The 21,442-nt window shown below is 54.0% G+C and overlaps 6 protein-coding genes across 6 annotated transcripts; 3 read left to right on the top strand and 3 right to left on the bottom strand.

The window, feature by feature from the left end:
- On the top strand, nucleotides 1-4,042 carry BKA58DRAFT_216027 (uncharacterized protein). Its single transcript, XM_046166154.1, has one exon. The coding sequence runs from the start codon at nucleotides 222-224 to the stop codon at nucleotides 3,816-3,818; it is 3,597 nt and encodes a 1,198-aa protein (XP_046023664.1). The 5' UTR covers nucleotides 1-221; the 3' UTR covers nucleotides 3,819-4,042.
- Nucleotides 3,977-4,727, bottom strand: BKA58DRAFT_216143 (DNA-directed RNA polymerase). Its single transcript, XM_046166155.1, has 2 exons — nucleotides 4,544-4,727; nucleotides 3,977-4,452 (listed from the first exon to the last, which is right to left on the bottom strand). Exons 1-2 carry the CDS (start codon nucleotides 4,632-4,634, stop codon nucleotides 4,136-4,138), a joined length of 408 nt encoding a protein of 135 aa, XP_046023663.1. The 5' UTR covers nucleotides 4,635-4,727; the 3' UTR covers nucleotides 3,977-4,135.
- A 712-nt stretch (nucleotides 4,728-5,439) lies between these two features.
- BKA58DRAFT_422607 (MYB and HSA domain-containing protein) lies at nucleotides 5,440-10,661 on the bottom strand. Its single transcript, XM_046172832.1, has 4 exons — nucleotides 10,464-10,661; nucleotides 10,167-10,328; nucleotides 6,931-10,072; nucleotides 5,440-6,882 (listed from the first exon to the last, which is right to left on the bottom strand). The coding sequence occupies exons 1-4, from the start codon at nucleotides 10,517-10,519 to the stop codon at nucleotides 5,869-5,871; spliced, it is 4,374 nt and encodes a 1,457-aa protein (XP_046023662.1). The 5' UTR covers nucleotides 10,520-10,661; the 3' UTR covers nucleotides 5,440-5,868.
- Nucleotide 10,662: 1 nt separating this feature from the next.
- BKA58DRAFT_389025 (60S ribosome biogenesis protein Mak11) lies at nucleotides 10,663-12,465 on the top strand. Its single transcript, XM_046170708.1, has one exon. The coding sequence runs from the start codon at nucleotides 10,850-10,852 to the stop codon at nucleotides 12,410-12,412; it is 1,563 nt and encodes a 520-aa protein (XP_046023661.1). The 5' UTR covers nucleotides 10,663-10,849; the 3' UTR covers nucleotides 12,413-12,465.
- Nucleotides 12,466-12,490: 25 nt separating this feature from the next.
- On the bottom strand, nucleotides 12,491-17,097 carry BKA58DRAFT_215897 (amino acid permease-domain-containing protein). The gene is made up of 3 exons (XM_046166152.1): nucleotides 15,387-17,097; nucleotides 15,236-15,325; nucleotides 12,491-15,166 (listed from the first exon to the last, which is right to left on the bottom strand). Exons 1-3 carry the CDS (start codon nucleotides 16,800-16,802, stop codon nucleotides 12,569-12,571), a joined length of 4,104 nt encoding a protein of 1,367 aa, XP_046023660.1. The 5' UTR covers nucleotides 16,803-17,097; the 3' UTR covers nucleotides 12,491-12,568.
- On the top strand, nucleotides 16,967-19,696 carry BKA58DRAFT_460913 (amino acid transporter-like protein; the record flags this gene model as incomplete). The annotated part of the gene is made up of 2 exons (XM_046174783.1): nucleotides 16,967-19,481; nucleotides 19,529-19,696. Exons 1-2 carry the CDS (start codon nucleotides 17,394-17,396, stop codon nucleotides 19,694-19,696), a joined length of 2,256 nt encoding a protein of 751 aa, XP_046023659.1. The 5' UTR covers nucleotides 16,967-17,393.
- Between the last annotated feature and the right edge of the window lie 1,746 nt (nucleotides 19,697-21,442).

Raw genomic sequence — 21,442 nt, 5'->3', positions numbered from 1 at the left:
CTTTCCTAGTGTCCTTTCAGGCACCTTCCCCAGCATAAGGCTCGCCACTGCAAAGCTTCCCACCACAGCAACAGAGCGACCGCCCTCTCTTTACCAGTTCAGCAGGCCAGACATTTACTAGAGCCTGCAGCAAGAATCTTTCTTTTCCACCCTCGGCGCTTCAACGCCTACACACCATCGTTAGGTCACCGCTCGAAACTACCGCAGTCCAATTGCACAACATGTCGGCTCCTGCACTTGCGCCTCAACCACCCGCCGCAGGCCCATCCGATGCCTCGAGAGGAGCACGAGCACGGCGGCGACCACGAGGCCGGAATACAAACGCGAACACGGCCGCACAATCAGAGCAAGCAGAGCAAACACAGGCGCAAGCAGCACAGCAGCCACAGAGGGGCGGCGGGCGCGGTGGTAGAGGACGAGGGCGAGGAGGCCAGACCGACAGTGGACGACCGTCGCAACCAAATGCGGCTGCCCTCGAATTTGTGCCCTCGTCCGTACAACAAGCAGCGCATCGAGGTGGAAGAGGTGGACGTGGCGGTGCGCGGGGTGGCCGAGGAAGAGGCGGCGCAGAGCGGTTTCCACAGCGCATGGCTGCTGGTGGCCGTCAATTCGGTGGACAATTGACTGTAGAAGACGACGCGGCTTCTTCCATCTCAGAAGCTCCGCCAGGACTACAAGCAGATGCGCCAGCCTTCCAGCCAGGCCAACCCATCGCCCCTCGCAAATCACGACCACCGCGCCAGAAGCAGCCGCAAGCACCTAAATCTACCGCACCCGATATCGCCACCAGGACACACGAGGATATCGATAATGGTCATTACGAGTGCGCCATTTGCACCGAAGACGTCACAAGGCGTTCACGGGGTGTTTGGTCGTGCCGAACATGCTGGACTGTGTTCCACCTGGGCTGCATCAAGAAGTGGTCAACAAACGAGGGTTCGGCTGCAGCGCGACAGCAGACTCAAGACGGAGAGACGCCTCCTCCAAGGCAATGGCGCTGCCCCGGCTGCAACCTACCAAAGGATACCCTACCCAAGAACTTCCACTGTTGGTGCGAGAAGGAGCTGGATCCGCGCTCAACACCCGGCCTACCACCATTCTCGTGTGGCCAGACTTGCTCACGACCCCGACTTCTTCCTAAGCCCTGTCCACATCCTTGTGGCTCAACGTGTCATGCCGGTCCCTGTCCCCCGTGTGGTTTGATGGGTCCCACTCAACACTGCTTCTGTGGCAAGAGGTCCGTCACTCGCCGTTGTATTGATACCGACTATGAGAATGGTTGGAGCTGTGGCGATGTCTGTGGAGGATTGATGTCTTGTGGTGAACACAGATGCGATCGACCTTGTCATGACGGTCCTTGCGGTGCCTGCGAGGTACGAGTGCCGGCACGTTGCTATTGCGGACAGATACAAAAAGACATCCTATGTCACGACCGGGCAGAAGAAAAGCAGAGCAGCCAGTCCCATGTCGCCGCAGACGGTGTTGCCACAGTAGAGACCTGGATAGGATCCTTCCAGTGCCCTAATCAGTGCGGACGCTCATTCGATTGCGGAAAGCACATTTGTGAGATGGCATGCCATTCACAGGATACGCAAGCGCCTCATTGTCCGCGATCTCCAGACCGAGTCACCCGCTGTCCTTGTGGCAAGACCGCTTTGAGAGACATGTCTGGCAAACCACGCACGACCTGCGAAGACCCGATCCCGAATTGCGATAAACCTTGTGGGCAAACACTCGCATGTGGTCACCAGTGCGAGCAGCTCTGTCACCAAGGCGAATGTCGGCCTTGCTTGAAGACGGTTGATATATCATGTAGGTGTGGACGCACATCATCCAGGACCATCTGCCACCAAGGAATGGACGAGCCTCCCCAGTGCAGGCGCATCTGTAAAGTCTCGTTGAACTGCGGGCGCCACGAGTGCGGCGAGCACTGCTGCGCTGGAGAGAAGAAAGCTGCGGAACGCCAATCGAATCGTCGTAAGGGAAGGCCTTTGAACTCGGCTCCTCGTCAGGCTCACGAGAACTTTGAAGCCGAGCACATATGTACGCGGAGCTGTGGCCGACAACTGAAGTGCGGCAACCCCGAACATCGCTGCCAGGAACTTTGTCATAAGGGTCCGTGTGGCACATGTCGCGATGCCATTTTCGATGAACTTAGCTGCCATTGCGGACGAACTGTGCTACAACCACCATTACCATGCGGTACAAAACCTCCACCGTGTCGCTTCAAATGCGAGCGAGCTAAGGATTGCGGCCATCCACAATTGGATCACAGTTGCCACCTTGATGACCAGCCATGTCCGAAGTGCGCTTTCCTTACCGCCAAGCCATGTCTATGTGGCAAGAGTGTTCTCAAAAACCAGCCATGTTGGCTGACCGAGGTACGCTGTGGCCAAGTCTGCGGACGTACGCTCAAGTGTGGCACACACAAGTGCCAGAAGCAATGCCATCGACCCGGACAGTGCGAAGAGCCATGTACCCAGGCATGTGGCAAAGAGCTTAGCACCTGTGGTCATCCGTGTTTGGCACCTTGTCACTTCCCTCAACCCTGCAAAGAAGAGAAGCCGTGTCCCCACAAGATCTTCGTTACTTGCGAGTGCCAGAGGATTAAGCAAGAGGCCAAATGCAATGCTTCGCGCAACGGAGATGGCAACCAGAAGAAGGTGCTCAAATGCGACGAAGAGTGCGCAAGGTTAGAGCGTAATCGTGTTCTAGCACTTGCACTCAACGTTGATCCGGAACATCAGAATGATCACATTCCATACTCAGACGCCACATTGAACATGTACCAGCAAAACTCTACCTGGGCCGCGACGCAAGAGAAGCAGCTCAGACTCTTCGCTGCCGATCCAGATGAGAAGCGTCTTCGATTCAAGCCAATGCCCCGTAGCCAACGCGCTTTCATCCATCACCTTGCTGAAGATTTCGGCATGGACTCAGAGAGCATGGATCCAGAACCACATCGACATGTGGCCATCTTCAAGACCCCCAAGTTCGTCATGGCCCCAATGCGGACACTTGCAGATTGCGCTAGAACTCGTCAAGTTCAACAACGTCTTGCGCCTGCGCCCGCACCAGCAGTATCAACTGCTACGTTACGCCCTAAGCCCAGCAACACCAACGGCGATCCCTACAACGCGTTCCTTATCCTCAACCCACGCTTTGCACTCACTATTGAAGAGCTCAACCCCATCATCAAGAGTGTACTTGCAACGACATCCTTCCGATGCGAGCTAGAAGTTACCTTCCTTCCCAGCGAAGCAGTAGCATTGAAGCCACCTCTAGCAGCTCGTCTCAGCATTCCAGAACGCGACATGCAGACCATGCTCGAATCGATCCAAGCACCGCTTACCAAAGCTCTCACCACGCAAAACATTGGCAAAAGCATGCAGCTCGCACGTCTCGACTCCTCACTCAACATCCTCCGCAAAGAGTCCGACGTAGGTCCCGGTTCAGGTTGGAGCGAAGTGGCAGCTTCGAAGGGTGTTCCAAACCGCCAGCTCCCAAAGACAACTTCGTTCGGCAACAAGGGCGGCTTTGCGGTACTCAGTCTGAGCAGCAAGAAGAAGAAACAGAAGGAGGTACCTGTTGAGGTTGCAGAGAGCTGGGAGGAGGCTGAGGAGGAAGAGGAGCAGAAGGAGAAGGTCAGTGGGGCTAACAGCGCTGTCATGAGCGAGGATGAAGGTGCGTCCAAGGATGCGCCTGAGGCTTCGGGCAGTACACCGGCTAGCGACGAAAATCAGGTCGCGCCGAAAGACGATGCTGATCTCGCTACTAAACCACTACCGGGACGTTGGTCTGATCTGGATGACGAGTAGACTAGCAGCTGCGTGTGTAAAATGTAGATACCGACGAGAGACTACAATAGTACCAAACGCTTTCTCACAGTCAATGTTCCGCAGCAAATGTGCAGACGGAAGAGGGCAAGCCACTTTGTTTTTCTTTCTCCAAACTGTCCGCAGCTCTATAGGGTATGTAAGTCACGGTATCAAAACCCTTTTGTTGAATCGTCATAACAACCAACAAACCAACCAGTCAAAAACGCCTAACATATGCAAACCACAAATCCCCAACCAACTCCCTGACAACTCTATCTTCCAAGAGCTTCCCAGCCACTGCGGCAAAGCGCCCAAGCTTAAAAGTTATTCTGCTCCCTCTGCTGCCTCTCTGCCTCACCCTCACTGACAATCCTCTTGCCCAGCCACTCCGTCTGAAAGCTCTCATTCAGCTTCGACAGATCCTGGATCACCAGCCGGCAAGTCGCCATGACAGCTTCTTTAGGTGTAATAGACCCGTCGGTTTGGACGCGCAGTTCAAACGTAGCGAAGAGCGGGTGGGGCACTTTGTATGCGGCGAACATGACGGCGGGGTTCTTGAGGAGCCGCTGCGAGAGGAGGTTGCCGAGCGTGTGGTCTTCTTTGTTGAAGGTGAAGACGGCGGTGTTGGGGACGCCTGTGCGAGGGTTGTTAGTTGGCGGGTGGAAGGGTGGAGGGAGTGTGTATGGGATGGGATGGGATAGGATAGGATAGGATGGGGAACATACGTGTCTCAGCTTTCTCCTCGACTTTCTGCTGGCCTTCGTCTAGCAGGAAGAGCTCGAATCTGTTCTCATAGTCGTGGTCAGCTTTGTGCATTACATGCCGGTTGTCCTTTGAGCTGTCGCGCAGTCCATAGTGGGGGGTTTTGCTCAATCAGTTGGCCGATCTTCGGGGAGAAGGTTGTGCTTGGGTTGTCGTTCATTGGTTGGGGGTATGGAGGGTTTCGTTCGTCGGGGCGTGTGCGTGGTAGAGTCGTGACTTTCGTTGTGTCGCATGCTATTGCTATCGGAGGTGTATATATGCGGCGCAGCGCGCTCTCGTGGTCAGGCGATAGTGTCGTGCGCTCATAGGAATGTGCGTCATTCTGTTGTTTTCACGCGCTCGTGGTGGAAGCAGCGAAGGCACCGTGTAGGTTCGTCGTCGCCGCGGTGTTGAACTGACATCGTCGACTGTGGACTGCGCGTATAGAGATACTGTGTTGAAGAGGATGAATTGAAAAAGATGAAGCATACCTGTCTGGCGCGTTCATTTTGTAGGGTCTTTCTCTCTATGCCTATCTACTCTTGCCCGTACGTATGAATACGCCTAATGCGGTCGCAAGTGAGGAAGGTGCGCGACGGCTGCAACAGTGAGGAGAACCAAAAGCCAACAAAGGAAACAGCGCGAAGTTGATTCGAGTCGGAGGAGCTGTGACAAGATTGTGATGGGGCGTGGTGGCCGCTGGGGAAGATTGCGGAGGTTAGGTTGACTTCCGCGCTCGACGTTCTTTGTGCCTTCATCCACCGCCTTCAGCTGCCTCGCGGAGCTTAGTCAACAGGTGGTCCGGGCCCACATCAGCTTCCTCATCGCCACATTGCATGTCGACTGCCGAGCACAGACCTTCGACAATTTCTAGTCTCCAACCGTTTACGCAGACCTCAGAGAGAACATATCAATCGCAAGTACTGCGGCTTAGCAACGCAGTCTACAAGTCATGTCAGTACAAGGCAAGGGACGCGATTAAAGATGTTTGTATCTCGATGTTATGCTCGAGTTGCATGATATTCAGACAGCTACATATTTCTTCGGAGGCCCATCACCAAGGCATGATGGGTGTCGCTGGCAAAAGCGACACAAAGAGTTTTCCCCCAATACAAACCACTTCCTTGAGCGACTACGTGAGCGCCATTCAACGCCACAAACACCATGCTTCTCGTGGGTACGCCCACCGCATCGCAAAAAAACCACTTTCCCACGCTAGAAGAACAACGCTAAGCAGGAACATTAAAATTATATACAAGCCAAGGGTGACCGGGCCTCGCAGAGGCGCTCTCTTTGCCACTCAGATTCCTTAAGACCGGTTAATCTGCGCTTGCTGCATACCAGGACTTTGTTGCATCTGTGGATTCTGAGGCGTGGCGCTCCGACTAGGTGGTCGGGCGTTCACTCCAGGACTGCCAGCCTGTTGTCTTGCCATCAGCCGTTGTTGTTGGACCAATTGGGCCTGATAATTCTGTACCGCGTTTGTTTGAGGAGCGTTGGCTATGCTACCGTTCTGCTGGAAGTATTGATTATTTGCCATTTGTGGAGAAGGAGATATGCCAGGAGATCCAGCTGCTGCGCTCATTGCCTGCTGACTCAATGATGCCTGCGTACGTTGCTTAGCCAGGTAACGGTTGAGGTGGTCGGAGGCCTGTTTCGAAACTTGTTCTGGGGTCCATTCCGGATGTTGTCCCTTAATCTGATTCTGGAAAGCTAGAAGCTGAGGCATGTGCCCACTCGATAGGGGGCGGGACGGTGTTTGCATGTTACCATTGCCCTGGCTCATTCGCGGAGACCCAGCGGTGTTTGACATCCCATTCATGGAGTTGTTCATGTTCCCGTTCATACCACCGTTCTGATTAGAAACCGGTGTCATCATGTTCGCATTAGGAATACCGTTCATTCCCATACCTTGGGTAAGGTTGCTAGCCATGTTGATCTGTTGCTGTTGGAGTTGGAACTGGTGTTGTTGCGTGGCGTTGAATTGGCCTCTCTGCATGGCCATGCGCATCTGGTCCGGTGGTCCCATACGCTGGGTGTTCTGCATGTTGCCTTGCATTTGTGCTTGGGGAACGCCCGGTGTGCCCATCGACATGCCAGACATATTGCCATTAGCGAAGTTAGCTTGCATTCCCTGTTGAGATTGGTGCGCGCGGGCCGCCATTGCCGGGCCATTCTGCCCCTGTTGCAGAGACGCATTAGCCATTTGCGGAGGGACATTGTTTGTGCCTCCGGGTGTCCCGTTACGTTGCATCTGGTTCACACCATTCGCCATTCCTGGTTGCACTTGTATTTGGGCCTGCTGCCGCGCCATCATTTGTTGCTGTTTTCGGTCAGTGGTGTACTCATTGTGCAGAGACATGATTCTTACCCTAGCCATCATCTCCTGCGCAATGTGCCTTTGCTTCATTTTCTCTTCGCGTTCCCACTTCATACGACTGAATTCCTGTGGCGTGAGGGTTGTTTGTTTGGGTGGCGCAGGCTCATGTGCTTTTCGAAGCGCAGCGGCTTTCTGAGACTCCGCTTGCTTGTGGGCAGCAGACTCGCGTTTTCTGGCCAGCTTACGCATGCCATCGATGATAGCGAGGTGCCTATTTTCTCGCCTTCTTTCTACTCGAATTGGTGTAGTTGTGGGTCTTCTGCGCGGTTGACCTGGGGTTTGGCCTTGTTGCTGTTGCTGCTGCTGTTGAGCCTGGAACTGAGCGAAAACGGTTTTGTTGGCTTGCTCCAGTCGGCTTTGGTAGGTGCGGAAGTACTGTGTCTTGGACATCTCCGCCGGAAGACCTTCGAGCTGCACCCAGCGTTCAAAGCATTCCCATGGCGTTCGTCGACCGGATCCGGACACGAACATCGAAGGTAACGAAAGTTGCTGCGAGACCAGAGACCAGTTGAATGTATACTCTTTCACCAACGCCCGTAGCTTTTGGTCTTCTTCCCACAGCCACTGAGAGGGCGTGCGGTTTTCGAAGAAGGCAATAGTGGGCATGTTGAATTCTGTAGGTGGTCTGAATTGATGGGCAGCCTGAAGTCGGTCGCGAACATGCTTGTTCTCAGCGTTGAATAAGGCGACGTTGGTCATTTCCGGTGGTAAGTCGTTGCGACAGAACAGGCGTCGACCTGGTGTGGATGGCATTGAATGTTCGGCTGACGTACCAGATCGACTAGGCGGCGAAGACGGCTCGTCTTCAGAGTCATAGTCATATCTGCTACGCTTCTTGGGCGGCCCTCGTATTTGCGAGACCAGCTTTCCAGTGACGAACTTGGATACGGGAAGGATGGGTGGCTCTGAAAGAGAGAACGGGTTGGTGTCGCTGGAGCCTTCGAACATCGGGTCGTAAAGAGGCAGTTCCCGGAACATGGTATCACTGGCAGGTGTGCGGTCGATCTTCATGACCACGTCGTTGAAGCCTAGTGAGAATAGACCTGTAGGGGGGCTGGCGTTGACGGGAGTAAGCACATCGTCCTCATCACCGTATGACTCACTCTCCGTCTCATGCGTACTCGAGTGGACAAGCTCTGGCGTAGGAGCATCATTCATCTCCTCATCATTGCTCGCACGCCTAGCAGACTTTGGAATGCGTGCATTGACCCGTAAGGTTGTTCGCTCTTCAGGCGTACTAGCCACGTACTCGGCACACCATTCCGCAAAGGTAGCAGCAAGGGCTTTCTTCCATTTCCTCTCTTCCTTGAAGTCTGTGTGCATCCACTTCATGTCGAGAAGCAGTTGATCCTGGTGGGTAAATGGACGCTCAGGTTCGACCGCTTTTTGAAGTTGCCTCAAGGACCATCGGTTGGCATTCTGCAACTGGTACACTCTTTTCAGAATCTTGTAGTCTTGATGTTCCCGAATCATAGCGAGCGTACCAGCCGTCGACACCGTCTTCCTTGCAGACGCTACAAGTTCCTGCAGAGGCACAGACCTAGGCGGGTGATGAGCCTGGTACTTGAAAAGACCCTCCAGATAATCTCGGCTCGAATCTTCCGAAGCACCTTGGAGCGACGCATAATCTTCATTGTACGATTGCAGGGCTTTCGATGCCCGTGTCGGTGTCTTCTTGGCGAATACGACGGTCGAGATTTCTTGCGATTTGTTACGAGCTGTTCTGGGTCTTGGAGGACTTGTCGATACCGAATGGTTACTTGAGCGGGGGGTTAGTATGGCTTTTGGTCCTGCCTTCTCAGCTATAATCTCAGAGACAGATTTTTGTCGTATTGCTCCAGACGCGACGCGGGTAGTCATACGCTCAGGACGGGATGTCGGATGTTGGGGTGAGGTCGTTGATTGTGTATCCAGGGAAGGTACGTCGCGCATTTCAACATCGATCTCAGCGGGAGGAGTGGGATGGTCGGCGGTAGGGGAGGCATGTTGTTGATCGATGACTTGGTCGGCATTGTCGCGGTCCATGGTCGAAGGCTCTGCGGCAACAGTCGTTGGAGTTGGTAACGAGTCAATTGCAACGTCATGAACAGTCTTTGTTCCAATCGAGTCGTCGTCTTCTGTTTTTGCCGCACGGGAACCACCATCCACTCCCTCGGTCAACGAATGTACATTTGCGGAGGGCTGGGACTCGCTCAGACGACTCTTCCCATCGCGCGCTAACCGTATCGCCTGTTCGTCTTCGATCTGTTGCTCGATGTCTGGTGTAGGGGAGTCGTCATCTCTTGCTCGGGCGGTTTCCCTTGCCTCCTTCATTCGTTTCTGCAAAGCACGCTCGTGGTCATCCTTAACTTGCTGTGCGGCGGGGTCGAGGACATCGTCGTTTGGCAACGGCACATTGTTGCGCTCCCTGTAGGTCTCGGAGTCAGGACTGGTATCGGGCGAATGGTGTTGCGCGTGCGGTGTTGCTTGGGAGTAGGGCCCAACAGTCGATGACGGGGAAGAAACGTCGACAGGCACATTCGTGGGTGGGATGGTGAGCCGTTCCTCTTCTCTTCGCTCCTTCTCGGCAGCTCTGTCCAACTTTCGCTCCGTCTCCTGCAGCCTGGCCTCTTGGACTTCTTTTGGTGGTAGATGCACGACTTGTGGTGGCTTCGGTTTGGCGTCCGTGGTGGCACTCGACAAAGATCCGTCTTGGGGCGTAGCAGCATTCGTGTCGTCGGCCGTCGGGGATGCAACAGCACTTGGGTCAACCGCACTTTTGCCGCTAGAGAGATGTTCTTGATTTCCTGGAGCCTGGACAGCAAGGGCCGCATCGGGTTGGGCATTGTTTGCTGCCTCGTCTTCTGTAGTGGGCGATGCAGCATGTGAGCCAGTCTTTACGCGAGGGACAACGTGAATAACGTCACTTTGTAATGACGATTCGACTGAGGGTAATGTTTGCGTCGCAACGGACGGCGAAGCTGAGGCGGCACGAAGTTGCTCCTCGAGGCTTGGGGTGCCGACGACGGGGGATGGCGACGGCTTGGTGAATGTCTTGGTTGGACTCTGGAAGGGTAGGGTAGCAGGGAGTGGTGGCTGATTGTCAGTAACGGCCACTGGAAAGGGCAGCGTTGCATCGTTGAAGCGTCGACCTCTACAGACGCGACCGTGTTAGCAGAGTGGAACGACGACAACGTGAACATTGGCGACGAGTAGGTGTATAGTACTAGGGACAGGAGGGATCTTACTGTGAAATGTCGTTCTGGTCGAGAAAACGACGTTCCTCTTCGTCAGGTTCGCCATAGACGAAGTCGTCTGCTACGGGCTGATGGCCGTTCAGAGCGGCATTGCAGCAGCCCGTGACCTTCCAGAGGGCCCGGAGATGGCGCTCCAATGTCGCGGATGTGAATCTGGGGATTGAATTAGCACCACCACAACACGCAAATAAACTAAAACGAGCGATTTTTCCTTGTCGCATCAATGCATTCAGTCGATTACATCGGCCAAATTGCAAACGCGATGGATAGTGGTGGACTTTGACTTACGCGGCTTCATTTGTCTTCTCCTGGCGTAAGGTTTCCCGTAAACTGTCGAGGGACATATGAAGACCGACGAACGGTGGCCGACATCCGTTATCCACGAGTGCCGCCGTTGTGATGAATTATCGGGGTTGTTGGTCGCGTTGGTTGATGGAAATGTGTTTTGCGATATGCTGGACTGATGGGCGGGACTGCGAGAACGTGAGGGAAGGGCTGCTCACGCCGCATTGCAGGGATGGCCGTGATAAGCCCTGCCTAGCCTGGTTCATTGGGCCAACCTTGGGACACTAGCTGCGCCTTACTCCACCCGGCCTAGCCCTGCCGTCTGCATCAAAAAACTTCTGGATCGCAAAGACGCGACGGCTGCGCGAAACAACGACGAGTTATCGACAATGGCAAAGAGAAAGAGAGAGACCGCCGAGAGCGCCGCCAAGGCGAAGGCGCTGAAGAGCACCAAGGGCGCTGCTGCCCCAACCACAAAACAGCCGGCAACCAAGGAAACGGCGATCCGCAATGGCAAGGAAGGTGCAGCCAACGGGAAGATGGACCTGAGCATGAGCAAACTCCAGATCGATTCCACTGCAAAAAGCGAAGATACCGTCCCGGATGTCACGACTGTGCAAGTCATAACCGGCTCCTACGAGAGAGTTCTGCACGGATTCGCGGCATCCATTCCCAGCAGTCTCTTCACCGGACAGGATGATGCATCGACACCTGAGACGGACAGGCCAAAAGTAGATTTTACCGACACATTTCTTTTCAACGCCCATTCATCCTCCATCCGCTGTCTTGCCCTGTCTCCGCTTTCGAATGAGACGTCCAAAATCACGTTAGCTACGGGCAGCACCGATGAGCGCATCAACCTGTACTCCATCTCGACCGCCCCCCCAGTCGCTTCAAAACTCAGACCAAAGCTACCTTCCCTCCATGGCGGCTCCATTACTGAAAATCCCAAGAACAAGGAACTTGGCTCATTGCTTCACCACTCGTCAAACATCACAGCCCTCTACTTCCCAACCAGGAGTAAGCTCCTCAGCTCCGCGGAAGACAGCACTATCGCCATCACGAGAACACGCGACTGGACTGCCCTCTCAACCATCAAAGCGCCAATACCGAAGCCCCAAGGCCGACCCAGCGGAGACACAGCCGGACCCGGCGAAGTACCCTCTGGAATCAATGATTTCGCCGTCCACCCCAGCATGAAGCTCATGCTGAGCGTAGGCAAAGGCGAAAAGTGCATGCGACTCTGGAACCTCGTAACAGGAAAGAAAGCCGGCGTGCTCAACTTTGACCGCAACATCCTCACCGCCGTAGGCGAAGGACGCTTCGCATCCGGTGAGGGAAGGCGAGTCATCTGGGACAAGGAAGGCGAGGAGTTCGCCGTGGGCTTCGAGCGCGGCATCGTCGTTTTCAACATTGAATCCAAGCCAAAAGCAAAGATTGCACCGACCCCGAGGACTAAGATCCATCAAATGCACTACTTGCCGTCGGAGTCGCATCCGGGCACGCTACTCGTCTCAACCGAGGATGGCCGCGTTCTTCTCTTCGACACGAACACCACGATACCGACTGAGTCGTCAGAGAAGAACAAAGAAGAAGTGCCCGCGAGCAGATTAGTCGCTCAGATCGGTGGTCCAGCAGCAGGTATGACGGGCCGTGTCAAAGACTTTGAAATCGTTCAGCTCTCGCAAACAAGTTTCCTCATCGTCACTGGTAGCAGCGATGGCACAGTGCGCTTCTGGTCCTTGAGCACGGACGAGCTGAAGAGCGATGATGCTGGCAAGGCAAAGGGTTTTACAGCGGCGCAGGTCGGTAAGCTGCTTGGAACCTATTCGACCGGTACCAGGATTACGTGTCTGAAGGCTTTCTCCATGACAGGCAAGCCGGATGAAGAGGAAGAAGAGGTCGTTGAGAAAGACGCAGAGATGTCGAATAGCGAGGATGATAGCGAGTAGTTTAGACTTCAAGTTGTAGCATTAATGATACCACCACCTCGGTCTTGCGACTTTATTGTTATGTATCAATTCCATGGGATGTGATCTACTAGCGTCTCGATGCTTATCTAAATTACACAACTTCCGTTCTACCTCTCTCTTCAAACTCTGGTTTTTCTACAAATTCATAGTAACGGTCATACTATTACTATGCACCAATAGCACCGGTGGTAGGCCTTGACATAGGACCTCCAAATCGCTAATGTACTTGACACTCTCTGCCTCACTTTCACAAGTACCCTCCATGGGACTAGGAAGCGTAGTAAAAACGACCGCTGTTTCCTCAGAATGCTTCCGTATAAGTTCGTTCAGAATGAGATGTTGAGCGCGACATGGTAGGTCGTTGAAGGAGAGAGGAATGGCTTGTTGGGCGGGAAACCCGGAGGCCGGGGAGGCGGTACCCGTGTCGAGAGGTTGATGGGACGAGGCTGCGGCTGAGCGGGGACTGGAGGTTGCTGGCGAGCTGTCTGCGGCGAGTTGGGAGGGCTCGCCGGATGTCAGGATGGGGTCCTGTTTGTTGGCTGTTGTTGGTTTGGGCGTGTCGACGAATGTTATCGATGGGCCGGTTGTTTCTTCTGAAGATATCGCTGTTCGGGGAGTTGGATTTGATGTGAACTTTGGTAATGACTGCCGGCGCATTGTGGGCGGTTTCACAGGGGCTCTTGCTCGTGAGGATCCAGAGCGCTGAGAGGATGAACTGGCTACACTTTGGGACTTGGCTCGCTCTCCGGCGTGAAGAATAGCTGTGTCAGAGGCGACGGCGTCTGGGTGCGGTTTGAGTGGTGTCACCGATTGTGTGGTCGGCCGGTCATCTTTCTGCGAAGTACTGTCCTTCTGCGGACTTTTCCAAATGGCCTTACGGAGATCCAGCTGCCTGGTGAAAAAAGAGGTGCTGGGTGCCGTTTTTCGTCTTCTTAGTGACATTCTCTGCCCGTTCTGATCACTCTCATCACTCGATGCATCCAAGTCGTATTCGTCGAAGTTGCTGCCACTAATGACTGCCTCGCTATCAGAAGCCATTGCTTCGTCATCAGCATCGTCTTCCCTTCCGCCGGCTGAGGATGGCTGAGTGTCGCTATCGCTGTCTTCAAGTAGCTGGGCAGGTATTCTTTGGCTTTGCATTTTGGCTCTTGTCCCATCCCCAAGATTGCCAACAGACGTTCTACTTTTTGCTTTACGTAGCATCTTGCGCAGGGCTGAGAAGCGCTTTGGGTTCGTCTCTTGTCTACCATGTTGGAACGAGGCAATAGGCCAACTGGTGACGGCTTCAAGAATATCGACAGTCTGTGCTAGTTCCTGGCTAGCACTCAAACTCTCGGGCTGACGCAGTCGTTTGATGTCTTGCCACCATCGCTCGTCTTCCAGTGAGTAATCGATATCACGACCAGTCTGATCAAAGTCACCATCATCTCTTCCGTTGATGATGACTTCATACATGCTCAAATCTCCGGAGGACAACCAAAAGACGTGGACTTCAGCCTCGATGCGCAGATTACGCAGCAAAGTGGTAACGCGACTACGCTCTTCTTCGACGTCCGTCTCATACTCCACGAAAACACAGACTCTCAACTTGTACATGCGCTTCCAAGACGGTACCGTGTGTAAGATGCATCCAAGCTGCAGGATGAGTGTATAAGTGTCGAAATTCGTGGTCAGTACATTCTTGCGGATTGGCTCATCGCCAGTAGTAGCGACCTCGGCTGACATTTGTATCGGCCAGAGGTCGATGTACTTCTTCGACGAATCCTCGATCTCAATGTCATTAAGACCCATGAAGCTGAACGCTTTTTGTTTCACCGTAGGCTTGGTAGGCGGCACCTCGAGTTCCTGGAACCCCTTGCCTATAGCGACATTTGCTTGCAACCGGAGAATCAGATCTTCGATTACAGTGACATAACTGCGTATAGCAATTGCATTTTCTGGTTTCATAGCATCGGTGGGAAGCATACTATGGGTGTTTCCTGTGACGCGTCGCCTGGCTGCTGCTTGGATTGCTTTCCGAGAGATGGGATGGTTCGTGGCCTTGCTGGATGGGCGTGATGGTTGGGGCGAAGGTATGCCGATGGAAGGCTGCGCTTGCCTCATCTCAGGTAGGTTGTAGAAGCCCATGACAACTATGTTTGGCCGCATGCCACCTAGCCCTGCACCCAGAACGAGGTTGCGAGCGCCCCACTCGACCGCAGGAGATATAGAGATGTTCACAAACGCTTTGATCCTGGAGAAGTCGATATACTTTGTCCAAGACTGCTGTTGTCGTCTAGCTTCTGGCACAGCTTCCCCGAAGTCATCAGAGACAATGACGTGCCCAAGTACGAAGAGGCCTCCCTTCTTCAGCGAATTGCAGAACTGGATCAACTTATACTGCCGCCGCGGATCGTTGATTAAGAGTAAGATCTGGGGTCTCCAGAACTTGACATGCTCTTGGCGCAAGCGCAGCAAGTACTTTCGCACCTGGTGATAGATGAGACCCTGACTCACATCACCCCATGGCTTAGGTGGGGTGGTATAGTGAATCAGCAGGAAGATGATCATGAGCAGAGCTACACATCCAGACGCATAGAAGCCGTCGACGAAGAACATGGTACCTCCACAGACAACCGTCCCAACAGCAGCTGTGGGCCAGTTGAAGTAGTGGAAGGAGGGCCGGAAGTTTGGGGCAGACCCGATCTTGAGTAAGAAACAGGCCAAGTTGGTGACGAGAAATGTCATGAGATACTAGAGCATGTTACAACTCGAACAGATGGAATTTTCATGCCGATTAGCAGAGCGGTAGAGAGTACTAACCGTCATTGTAATGAAAGAAGCAATCTGATTGATGTCGGCAAACATGGTAATTTGAGCGATGATGAAAGTAATGATGATGGCGTAGATAGGCTGTGTAAACAAAGCTGCGTGGTTAGTATAGATACAGCAAAGATAATCGCAGACATCCTACCTCATCGGATTTTTTCGTGCCCTGACCAAAGATCGAAAGTCCAGGAATAAGATTGTCGCGAGAAAGAGCCTGGAGGAGCTTGGCTGAACCAATAACACCCATCAGTACCGAGAACAAGGACGTCGCCATCTCGCCAGCAAGCACGACTGCACCAGATATGTTGGTGAGCTGGATAACATTTGTGTTGTTGTAGAAAGTTTCGCGTGCTATTGATGCCGCCATGGCGAAGATGACGAGTGTGTAAAGAATGAAGGTCAGACCTATGCCGTACAGCGTCCCTTTTGGGATGGCTTTACTTGGGTGCTTGAGGTCGCCACTCATGCTTGCACCGGCCAGAATCCCTCCTGTGGCCGGGAAGAGAATACCAAAGAGATCTTGGAAGTTCTCACGGTGATGATCGACACTTCCCGCAGCTCCTCGCGTGAAGTGGGGTAGCAAGTTCTGACGGAACGTGTCCATGCTGAGGCCTGTGAACACAATGTCTTCTTTCGGGTTCTCGAACGGAGGCCTGAAGACAGCGGATAGAGGAATACTGATAGTCGCGACCAAAAGAACAAGTAGTAGGCCGTTGCTGCAGCGTGCGAAGAGGCCGCTTCCAGCAAGACAGATAAGTGTGCATGCGGCTAGAACCAACGTAGCCCAGAGGAACTGCCACCAATAGCTCTGAGGTAGCCACTCAGCCATGTTGCCTCCATTGCTACCGAAGTTTTCGATGAGGCAATCAATGAGACCGACGGCGTTGAGCGAAGTGTTGAATACTGAGCCAAGATAGTAGACGATGCCGATCGATCCACCAAACTCTGGCCCCAGGCTACGGGAGATTAAGTAGTAGGCGCCTCCTCCTCTAACCGTACCATTGGTAGCGACAGCAGAGATACTCAACGTGGTCAAGAGATTGATGGCATAAGCTGCTATCAGCATGCCCATCATACCAATCAAGCCAGCTTGACCAAGGAGGAAGCCGAATCTCAGAAACATCAAAATCGACAAGACATTGAGGGTTACCGGTACGAACACTCCAGCAAAAGTGCCTAGTTTGTCGGTACCTCCAACGGGCCTGGGGAAAGCGCCAGGCCTTGGTTTGGCGGTCTCGCTGACTGAGTGTCGTTTGCCGTCATTATTTGGCTCCTTCGCTAAATTGGATCGTGAAGTATGGAGGATGCTCGAGAACCAGCTGCTTATCCCTCTCTGCTTGTTTCCCGTCCCTTGACCGCCATCGTAGACATCGGCATCAGCTGGAAGCTGGCGTCCACTGCTTGGCAGGAGCGGTGTTTCCTCGTCAGGTGGTGGTGAATGCTGTACGAAAGAGCGTCGGTGCAATCGCGCACTCTCATCTCGTGCTGTACGGGTTGCAAAATTGGAGCGTGTCCGCGGCAGGGTAAGCCTGGTCGTCTGGTCGTCCTCCGCATTCGTCATGGTCTCGGCATCGGGAACCTGGTTCAGTGTTCGTGGCACGGGGTGTCACTGCGGCTCCGGTCAGGCCGCGCACGGGATGCGCGGATGAGCGTTAGATGTTGAGGTGTAGGAGCGAGACATGGACAGAACAGCTGAGGGCAACGACAGGGCAACACATCCGAGGAGCGATGACGCCGCATCTACATCGCCAACAGTAAAGTCTTCTGCTATGCTTCACTTGGCAGCTTAGCGCTCGCTTCTCGGTGGAAAGATGCAGGGCTTCCAACGGTGTGACATGGTCATCCCGCGCGTGGGGCGCCACATCTCTCCAGCGAATCGACGGATGACCTCAACCTCTCGGCACAGGCCTCGAAGCAGCCCGACTCAGCTTTCCTTGCTTCTTCTGCGCGTCTCCCTCTTGTTGCTGTACATCACGCGTAGCATCTCGGGGCCTCGCGGTATGTATCCACTGGCCACGCCATTCATATAACCACCCGGAGCTTGTTTTATCGCTCAGCATTCCCTTTGCGACGTTAGACGCAGGTAGCCGAAGCTCGCGTTTCTTATCACAAAGTTCACTGCGGCTCCACAACACCACACACGCAGCCCAACATGTCGGGTGAGCGTTCGACCTCGACGAATCCACAGGCGGTGCCATCGTCGCGAGAATCTCGACGAAGTTCTCCTGATACGCAGTCTGTTCGTGCAGGCTCTATCGCGCGACGGGGCTCGCCCGTTCCTTCCCTACCCAACGGCACACCTGCCGTACGCCAAATACCAACACCCTCCCAGACCCAGACGGCAAACTCGTCGTCAATACAGACACCCCTGCCTGGACGCGCAGATCCGCAGTCGTCGCTGCCCGGCCCAGCCGAGTCGAACCTCTCTTCAGCGCTGAAAGAGTCACTGGGCAATTCACCCCCACGGTTCGGCACACCTCCGATACGCCCACTGTCCCCCGCTCAAGACGCGCCTCCTCGTGGCCCGCCTAGCAACTACGGTTCCTTTGACGGCCGCGGTCGCTCTCCTGTGCCGTACGAAGACCCCGAGATCGTGCGCCGGCATCTGGTAGGTCATTATGCCTCACCAAGCAGGTCAAATCGTGGAAGAATAGGCGATGACGATGCCCAATCAACTGGGACGAGGCCCGAGGAAGACGAGGAGCAGTTTTCGAGCCTGCAACTCCAGGGCGGCGACATCACGCGACAAATTTACAGGTGGAGCGAGCAGCAGGCGGCGGAAGAGCAGGGCAAGTTGCAGCGTAGCAAGAGCTTCCACGGTTCGCGACGTCGGCCTGAAGACGAAGCACTCGACATTGACTCCATTCGCCAGCCTGGTGGTTTCAGACGAAACTACTTGCGCAGAGCCGCTGGGAGTCCCTCACCCGGCCCAGGCCCGTCTGGCTATGGAACAGTCCGACAGGTGCGTCCGCAGCCGCAGGTTTTTACCAGCAACTTCTTGGAGTTCCTCACGTTATACGGCCACTTCGCCGGTGAATCTCTCGAAGAAGATGACGAGGTGTTAGGACCAGACGAATACTTCTCCTCTGATGCTCTGGATTCCGGCGCGCAGAGCGAAGACGAAGACCGCGAGTATGGCGAATCGAGCGCACTACTCACCCCCGGCAAGCGAAGAAAGCGCAAAGCGAAGAAGACGGGCACTGGTAGCCCCACAGGTGCAGCCATGCTGCTCCTCAAGTCGTTTGTTGGCACAGGTGTCTTGTTCCTGCCCCGAGCCTTCCTCAACGGCGGTATGCTGTTTTCCAATATGGTACTCCTCGGTGTCGCGGGTCTCTCATATGCCTGCTTTGTCTTGCTTGTCTCTACCCGTCTTGTGGTAGAGCACTCATTCGGTGACATGGGTTTTCATCTCTACGGAAACTGGATGCGCAACATGATCAACTCTTCGCTTGTCATATCGCAGATAGGCTTCTCTTCTGCCTACATCGTCTTTGTGTCTGAGAACCTGCAAGCCTTCGTCCTTGCGGTTTCCAACTGCAAGACCTTCATCGACATCAAGTACATGATCATGATGCAGATGGTCATCTTCTTGCCCTTGTCGCTCTACCGCAACATCAACAACATTCAAAAGCTTGCATTGGTGGCTGATCTCTTCATCCTCATGGGTCTTGTATATCTGTACTACTATGACCTCTTCACCATCGTCGACCAAGGCGGCGTCTCCGACATCGTCAACTTCAACGCTAAGGATTGGACACTCTTCATCGGTACTGCCATCTTCACATTCGAAGGTATCGGTCTCATCATCCCCATTCAGACCGGTATGAAAGACCCGAAGAAGTTTCCCAAGGTTCTCGGAGGTGTCATGATTATCATCACCGTCATCTTCCTCAGCGCCGGAGCCCTCTCCTACGCAGCGTTTGGATCCAAGACGAAGACTGTGGTACTTCTCAACATGCCTCAGGATAACAGATTCGTCAATGGTGTTCAGTTCATCTACTCGCTCGCCATTTTGTTGTCTACGCCACTACAGATCTACCCTGCAATCGAGATTACCAGCCAGCAGTTGTTCAGCAGGACGGGCAAGTACAACCCGTACGTCAAGTGGAAGAAGAACTTCTTCCGCTTCTTCATGGTCTTGGTGTGCGCTTGCCTTGCTTGGGCCGGTGCGGGTGACTTGGACAAGTTTGTCAGTCTGGTAGGAAGCTTTGCCTGCATTCCGTTGGTCTTCATTTATCCTGTAAGCATATTTCCTCCTCTGACTTGCTCATTGCTAATGATATGTAGCCCATGCTCCATTACCGGGCTGTCGCGCGCACAACCACTGCGCGTGTATTGGACGTACTGCTTTGCATCATCGGTGCAGTTGGCATGGTATATACCACAACTCTCACTGTCCAGAGCTGGATCCACGGAGGTGCTCCCAAGGCTCCCGGCTACTGTGACAGCCGGTAGTCGACGGTTCCTGATCGCAAATTGCCTTATCTCTCGTTTTGCATTGCATGTAGCATTTCAGCGATGTACATCAACACTCATCTTTGGTTATCTTCCATCATAGAAGTTACGCTAGGCAGGTTTGGGTTCGGGCGCACTTTTACGCGGTCTAGTCCACGTGCATGTTCGGATGAGTAGAAGCGGCTAGGCTCGAGCTCTCACATAGCTGAATTATTGTAGAACCCGACTAGTCTCTCTTTTTGCTTTTCAATGTCAACTGCACTGTGACATAAGTGTGAAAACGTTGCATATGTGCTTGGGCGTGTTCAATGCTGTGATGTGTCCTTAAAACGGCAAGCAGCATCTGAAACGGGGTGAGGCAAATGGTGTGTTTATTTCTCCGAAGATGCAGCGGATACCTAGCTGCTGACCAGGGCTGCGATACGAGACGATACAATACTGGTGCAACCTTTGGCGAGTAGGATACGAAGTACATGCAGGGCGCGGAAAGACCGGAATGAGGAGTCGGCACGAATGCAACGGCACAACTGTTGTCAAGGCGTGCATGTGCGGCTGATGTTCGTATACGCCACTTACGGTGGGGTTTCAGATGCCGTGTTTGTGGTATGGATGGCAATTTAGAGGCGGTCAAGACAATCGAACTGCTAAGGCATCCAGACGTTCCCAACGGACGCAGGCCAAAGGTTCTTGTCGGCACGCTTTCCTATAGTCGAGCTCACACCTGCAGAAAGGTAAACTAAGCTTTTCGCCAGAGCGGAACAAGCGCGCAGTAGCTACAAGGTGCTCACCGTTGTTCGACTTCAGATGCAGTTGAGTAGACGTACACGCCCCGAAGTCTCAGCTCTATTTTCCACGTTTGTAGTTCCAGTGCGTGATTCGTTGGCAGCATCGGTCACAACGGGTTGAAGACATTCTCTGGCTCCTGTGAGGTGTGCGTTGTTGGCGCTCATGCGTGAATGCAGACCTGCAGGGCCAGACGATATTGCTTCTCACCGTCTGATTCAGACATACTGCACACGGTGGGGAGCACATTGCGGGTAAACCTGCGCCGTTAGTGGGACGGATGGTGCAGCTAGCGACTGGGTTCCACCCATCTGCCATGATTTGTTTTGGCATATCGGTTTTCTCCAAGCTGTCGACCATATCAGCAGAAGATCACCAAACAGAGTTTACACGAGATGTCAAGTCGTGACGCACGGCGCTGGCTTCCCCATTCGGAGCCGTACCCGCGCTGACGTAGCGGATCCAAGATATTGAACGATGAAGCAGAATTAGAAACCTATCCATAAGCACAGTCTTTGGGCGAGCTTGAGGCCTCGCATGCGGCGAATGCGGCGCCCGTCAGGACGCGAGTGGCATAGTGGCCGCGGTGTAGCATTGCGAAGAGAAGATTTCTGGCATCTTGACATGAAAATAGTCGAGGAACGGGCCTAGCGTTGCTATTTTGGAGGTGCTGCGCCTCTTGGTCCCTGAGAAACGATGGATAGCGGGCGATCAGGTCGGGAACAGCAGCGGGGGCTATTGGCTGGCAGCATCGCGGAAGCCGATGGACCAGGATGATTCCACGAGACATGACGAAATAGGGGACAGTGAGGGACAGGCACGGGCAGTGGGATGGAGGGCGTGGCAGAGGGTCCCAGGGCTACGAGGGCGAGATTCAAGGGTGGTAGAGCGGCGTCACAGACGGGTGCGATACGCTGCATTGGCGAGGCTAGCCAGGCCGGGTGGAGAAGGGCGTCGCTGGGG

The sequence above is a fragment of the Alternaria rosae genome (genome assembly GCF_020736505.1).
Source record: "Alternaria rosae strain MPI-PUGE-AT-0040 chromosome Unknown BKA58scaffold_7, whole genome shotgun sequence".
Classification (NCBI taxonomy): Eukaryota; Fungi; Ascomycota; class Dothideomycetes; order Pleosporales; family Pleosporaceae; genus Alternaria; species Alternaria rosae.
This window is presented reverse-complemented; position numbering and strand designations above follow the sequence as displayed.

Coding starts and splice junctions, on each gene's coding strand:
- BKA58DRAFT_216143 (XM_046166155.1), bottom strand. CDS start 4,634: ATGCACAAAGCTGACCACGACTATGAGAACAGATTCGAGCTCTTCCTG. Junction 4,453..4,543: donor CGAGGAGAAAGCTGAGACAC/GTATGTTCCCCA, acceptor ACCCTCGCACAG/GCGTCCCCAACACCGCCGTC.
- BKA58DRAFT_389025 (XM_046170708.1), top strand. CDS start 10,850: ATGGCAAAGAGAAAGAGAGAGACCGCCGAGAGCGCCGCCAAGGCGAAG.
- BKA58DRAFT_215897 (XM_046166152.1), bottom strand. CDS start 16,802: ATGACGAATGCGGAGGACGACCAGACGACCAGGCTTACCCTGCCGCGG. Junction 15,326..15,386: donor GCACGAAAAAATCCGATGAG/GTAGGATGTCTG, acceptor TTGTTTACACAG/CCTATCTACGCCATCATCAT. Junction 15,167..15,235: donor CTTCTTTCATTACAATGACG/GTTAGTACTCTC, acceptor AACATGCTCTAG/TATCTCATGACATTTCTCGT.
- BKA58DRAFT_216027 (XM_046166154.1), top strand. CDS start 222: ATGTCGGCTCCTGCACTTGCGCCTCAACCACCCGCCGCAGGCCCATCC.
- BKA58DRAFT_422607 (XM_046172832.1), bottom strand. CDS start 10,519: ATGTCCCTCGACAGTTTACGGGAAACCTTACGCCAGGAGAAGACAAAT. Junction 10,329..10,463: donor GAGAAGACAAATGAAGCCGC/GTAAGTCAAAGT, acceptor TTCAATCCCCAG/ATTCACATCCGCGACATTGG. Junction 10,073..10,166: donor GACCAGAACGACATTTCACA/GTAAGATCCCTC, acceptor TCGCGTCTGTAG/AGGTCGACGCTTCAACGATG.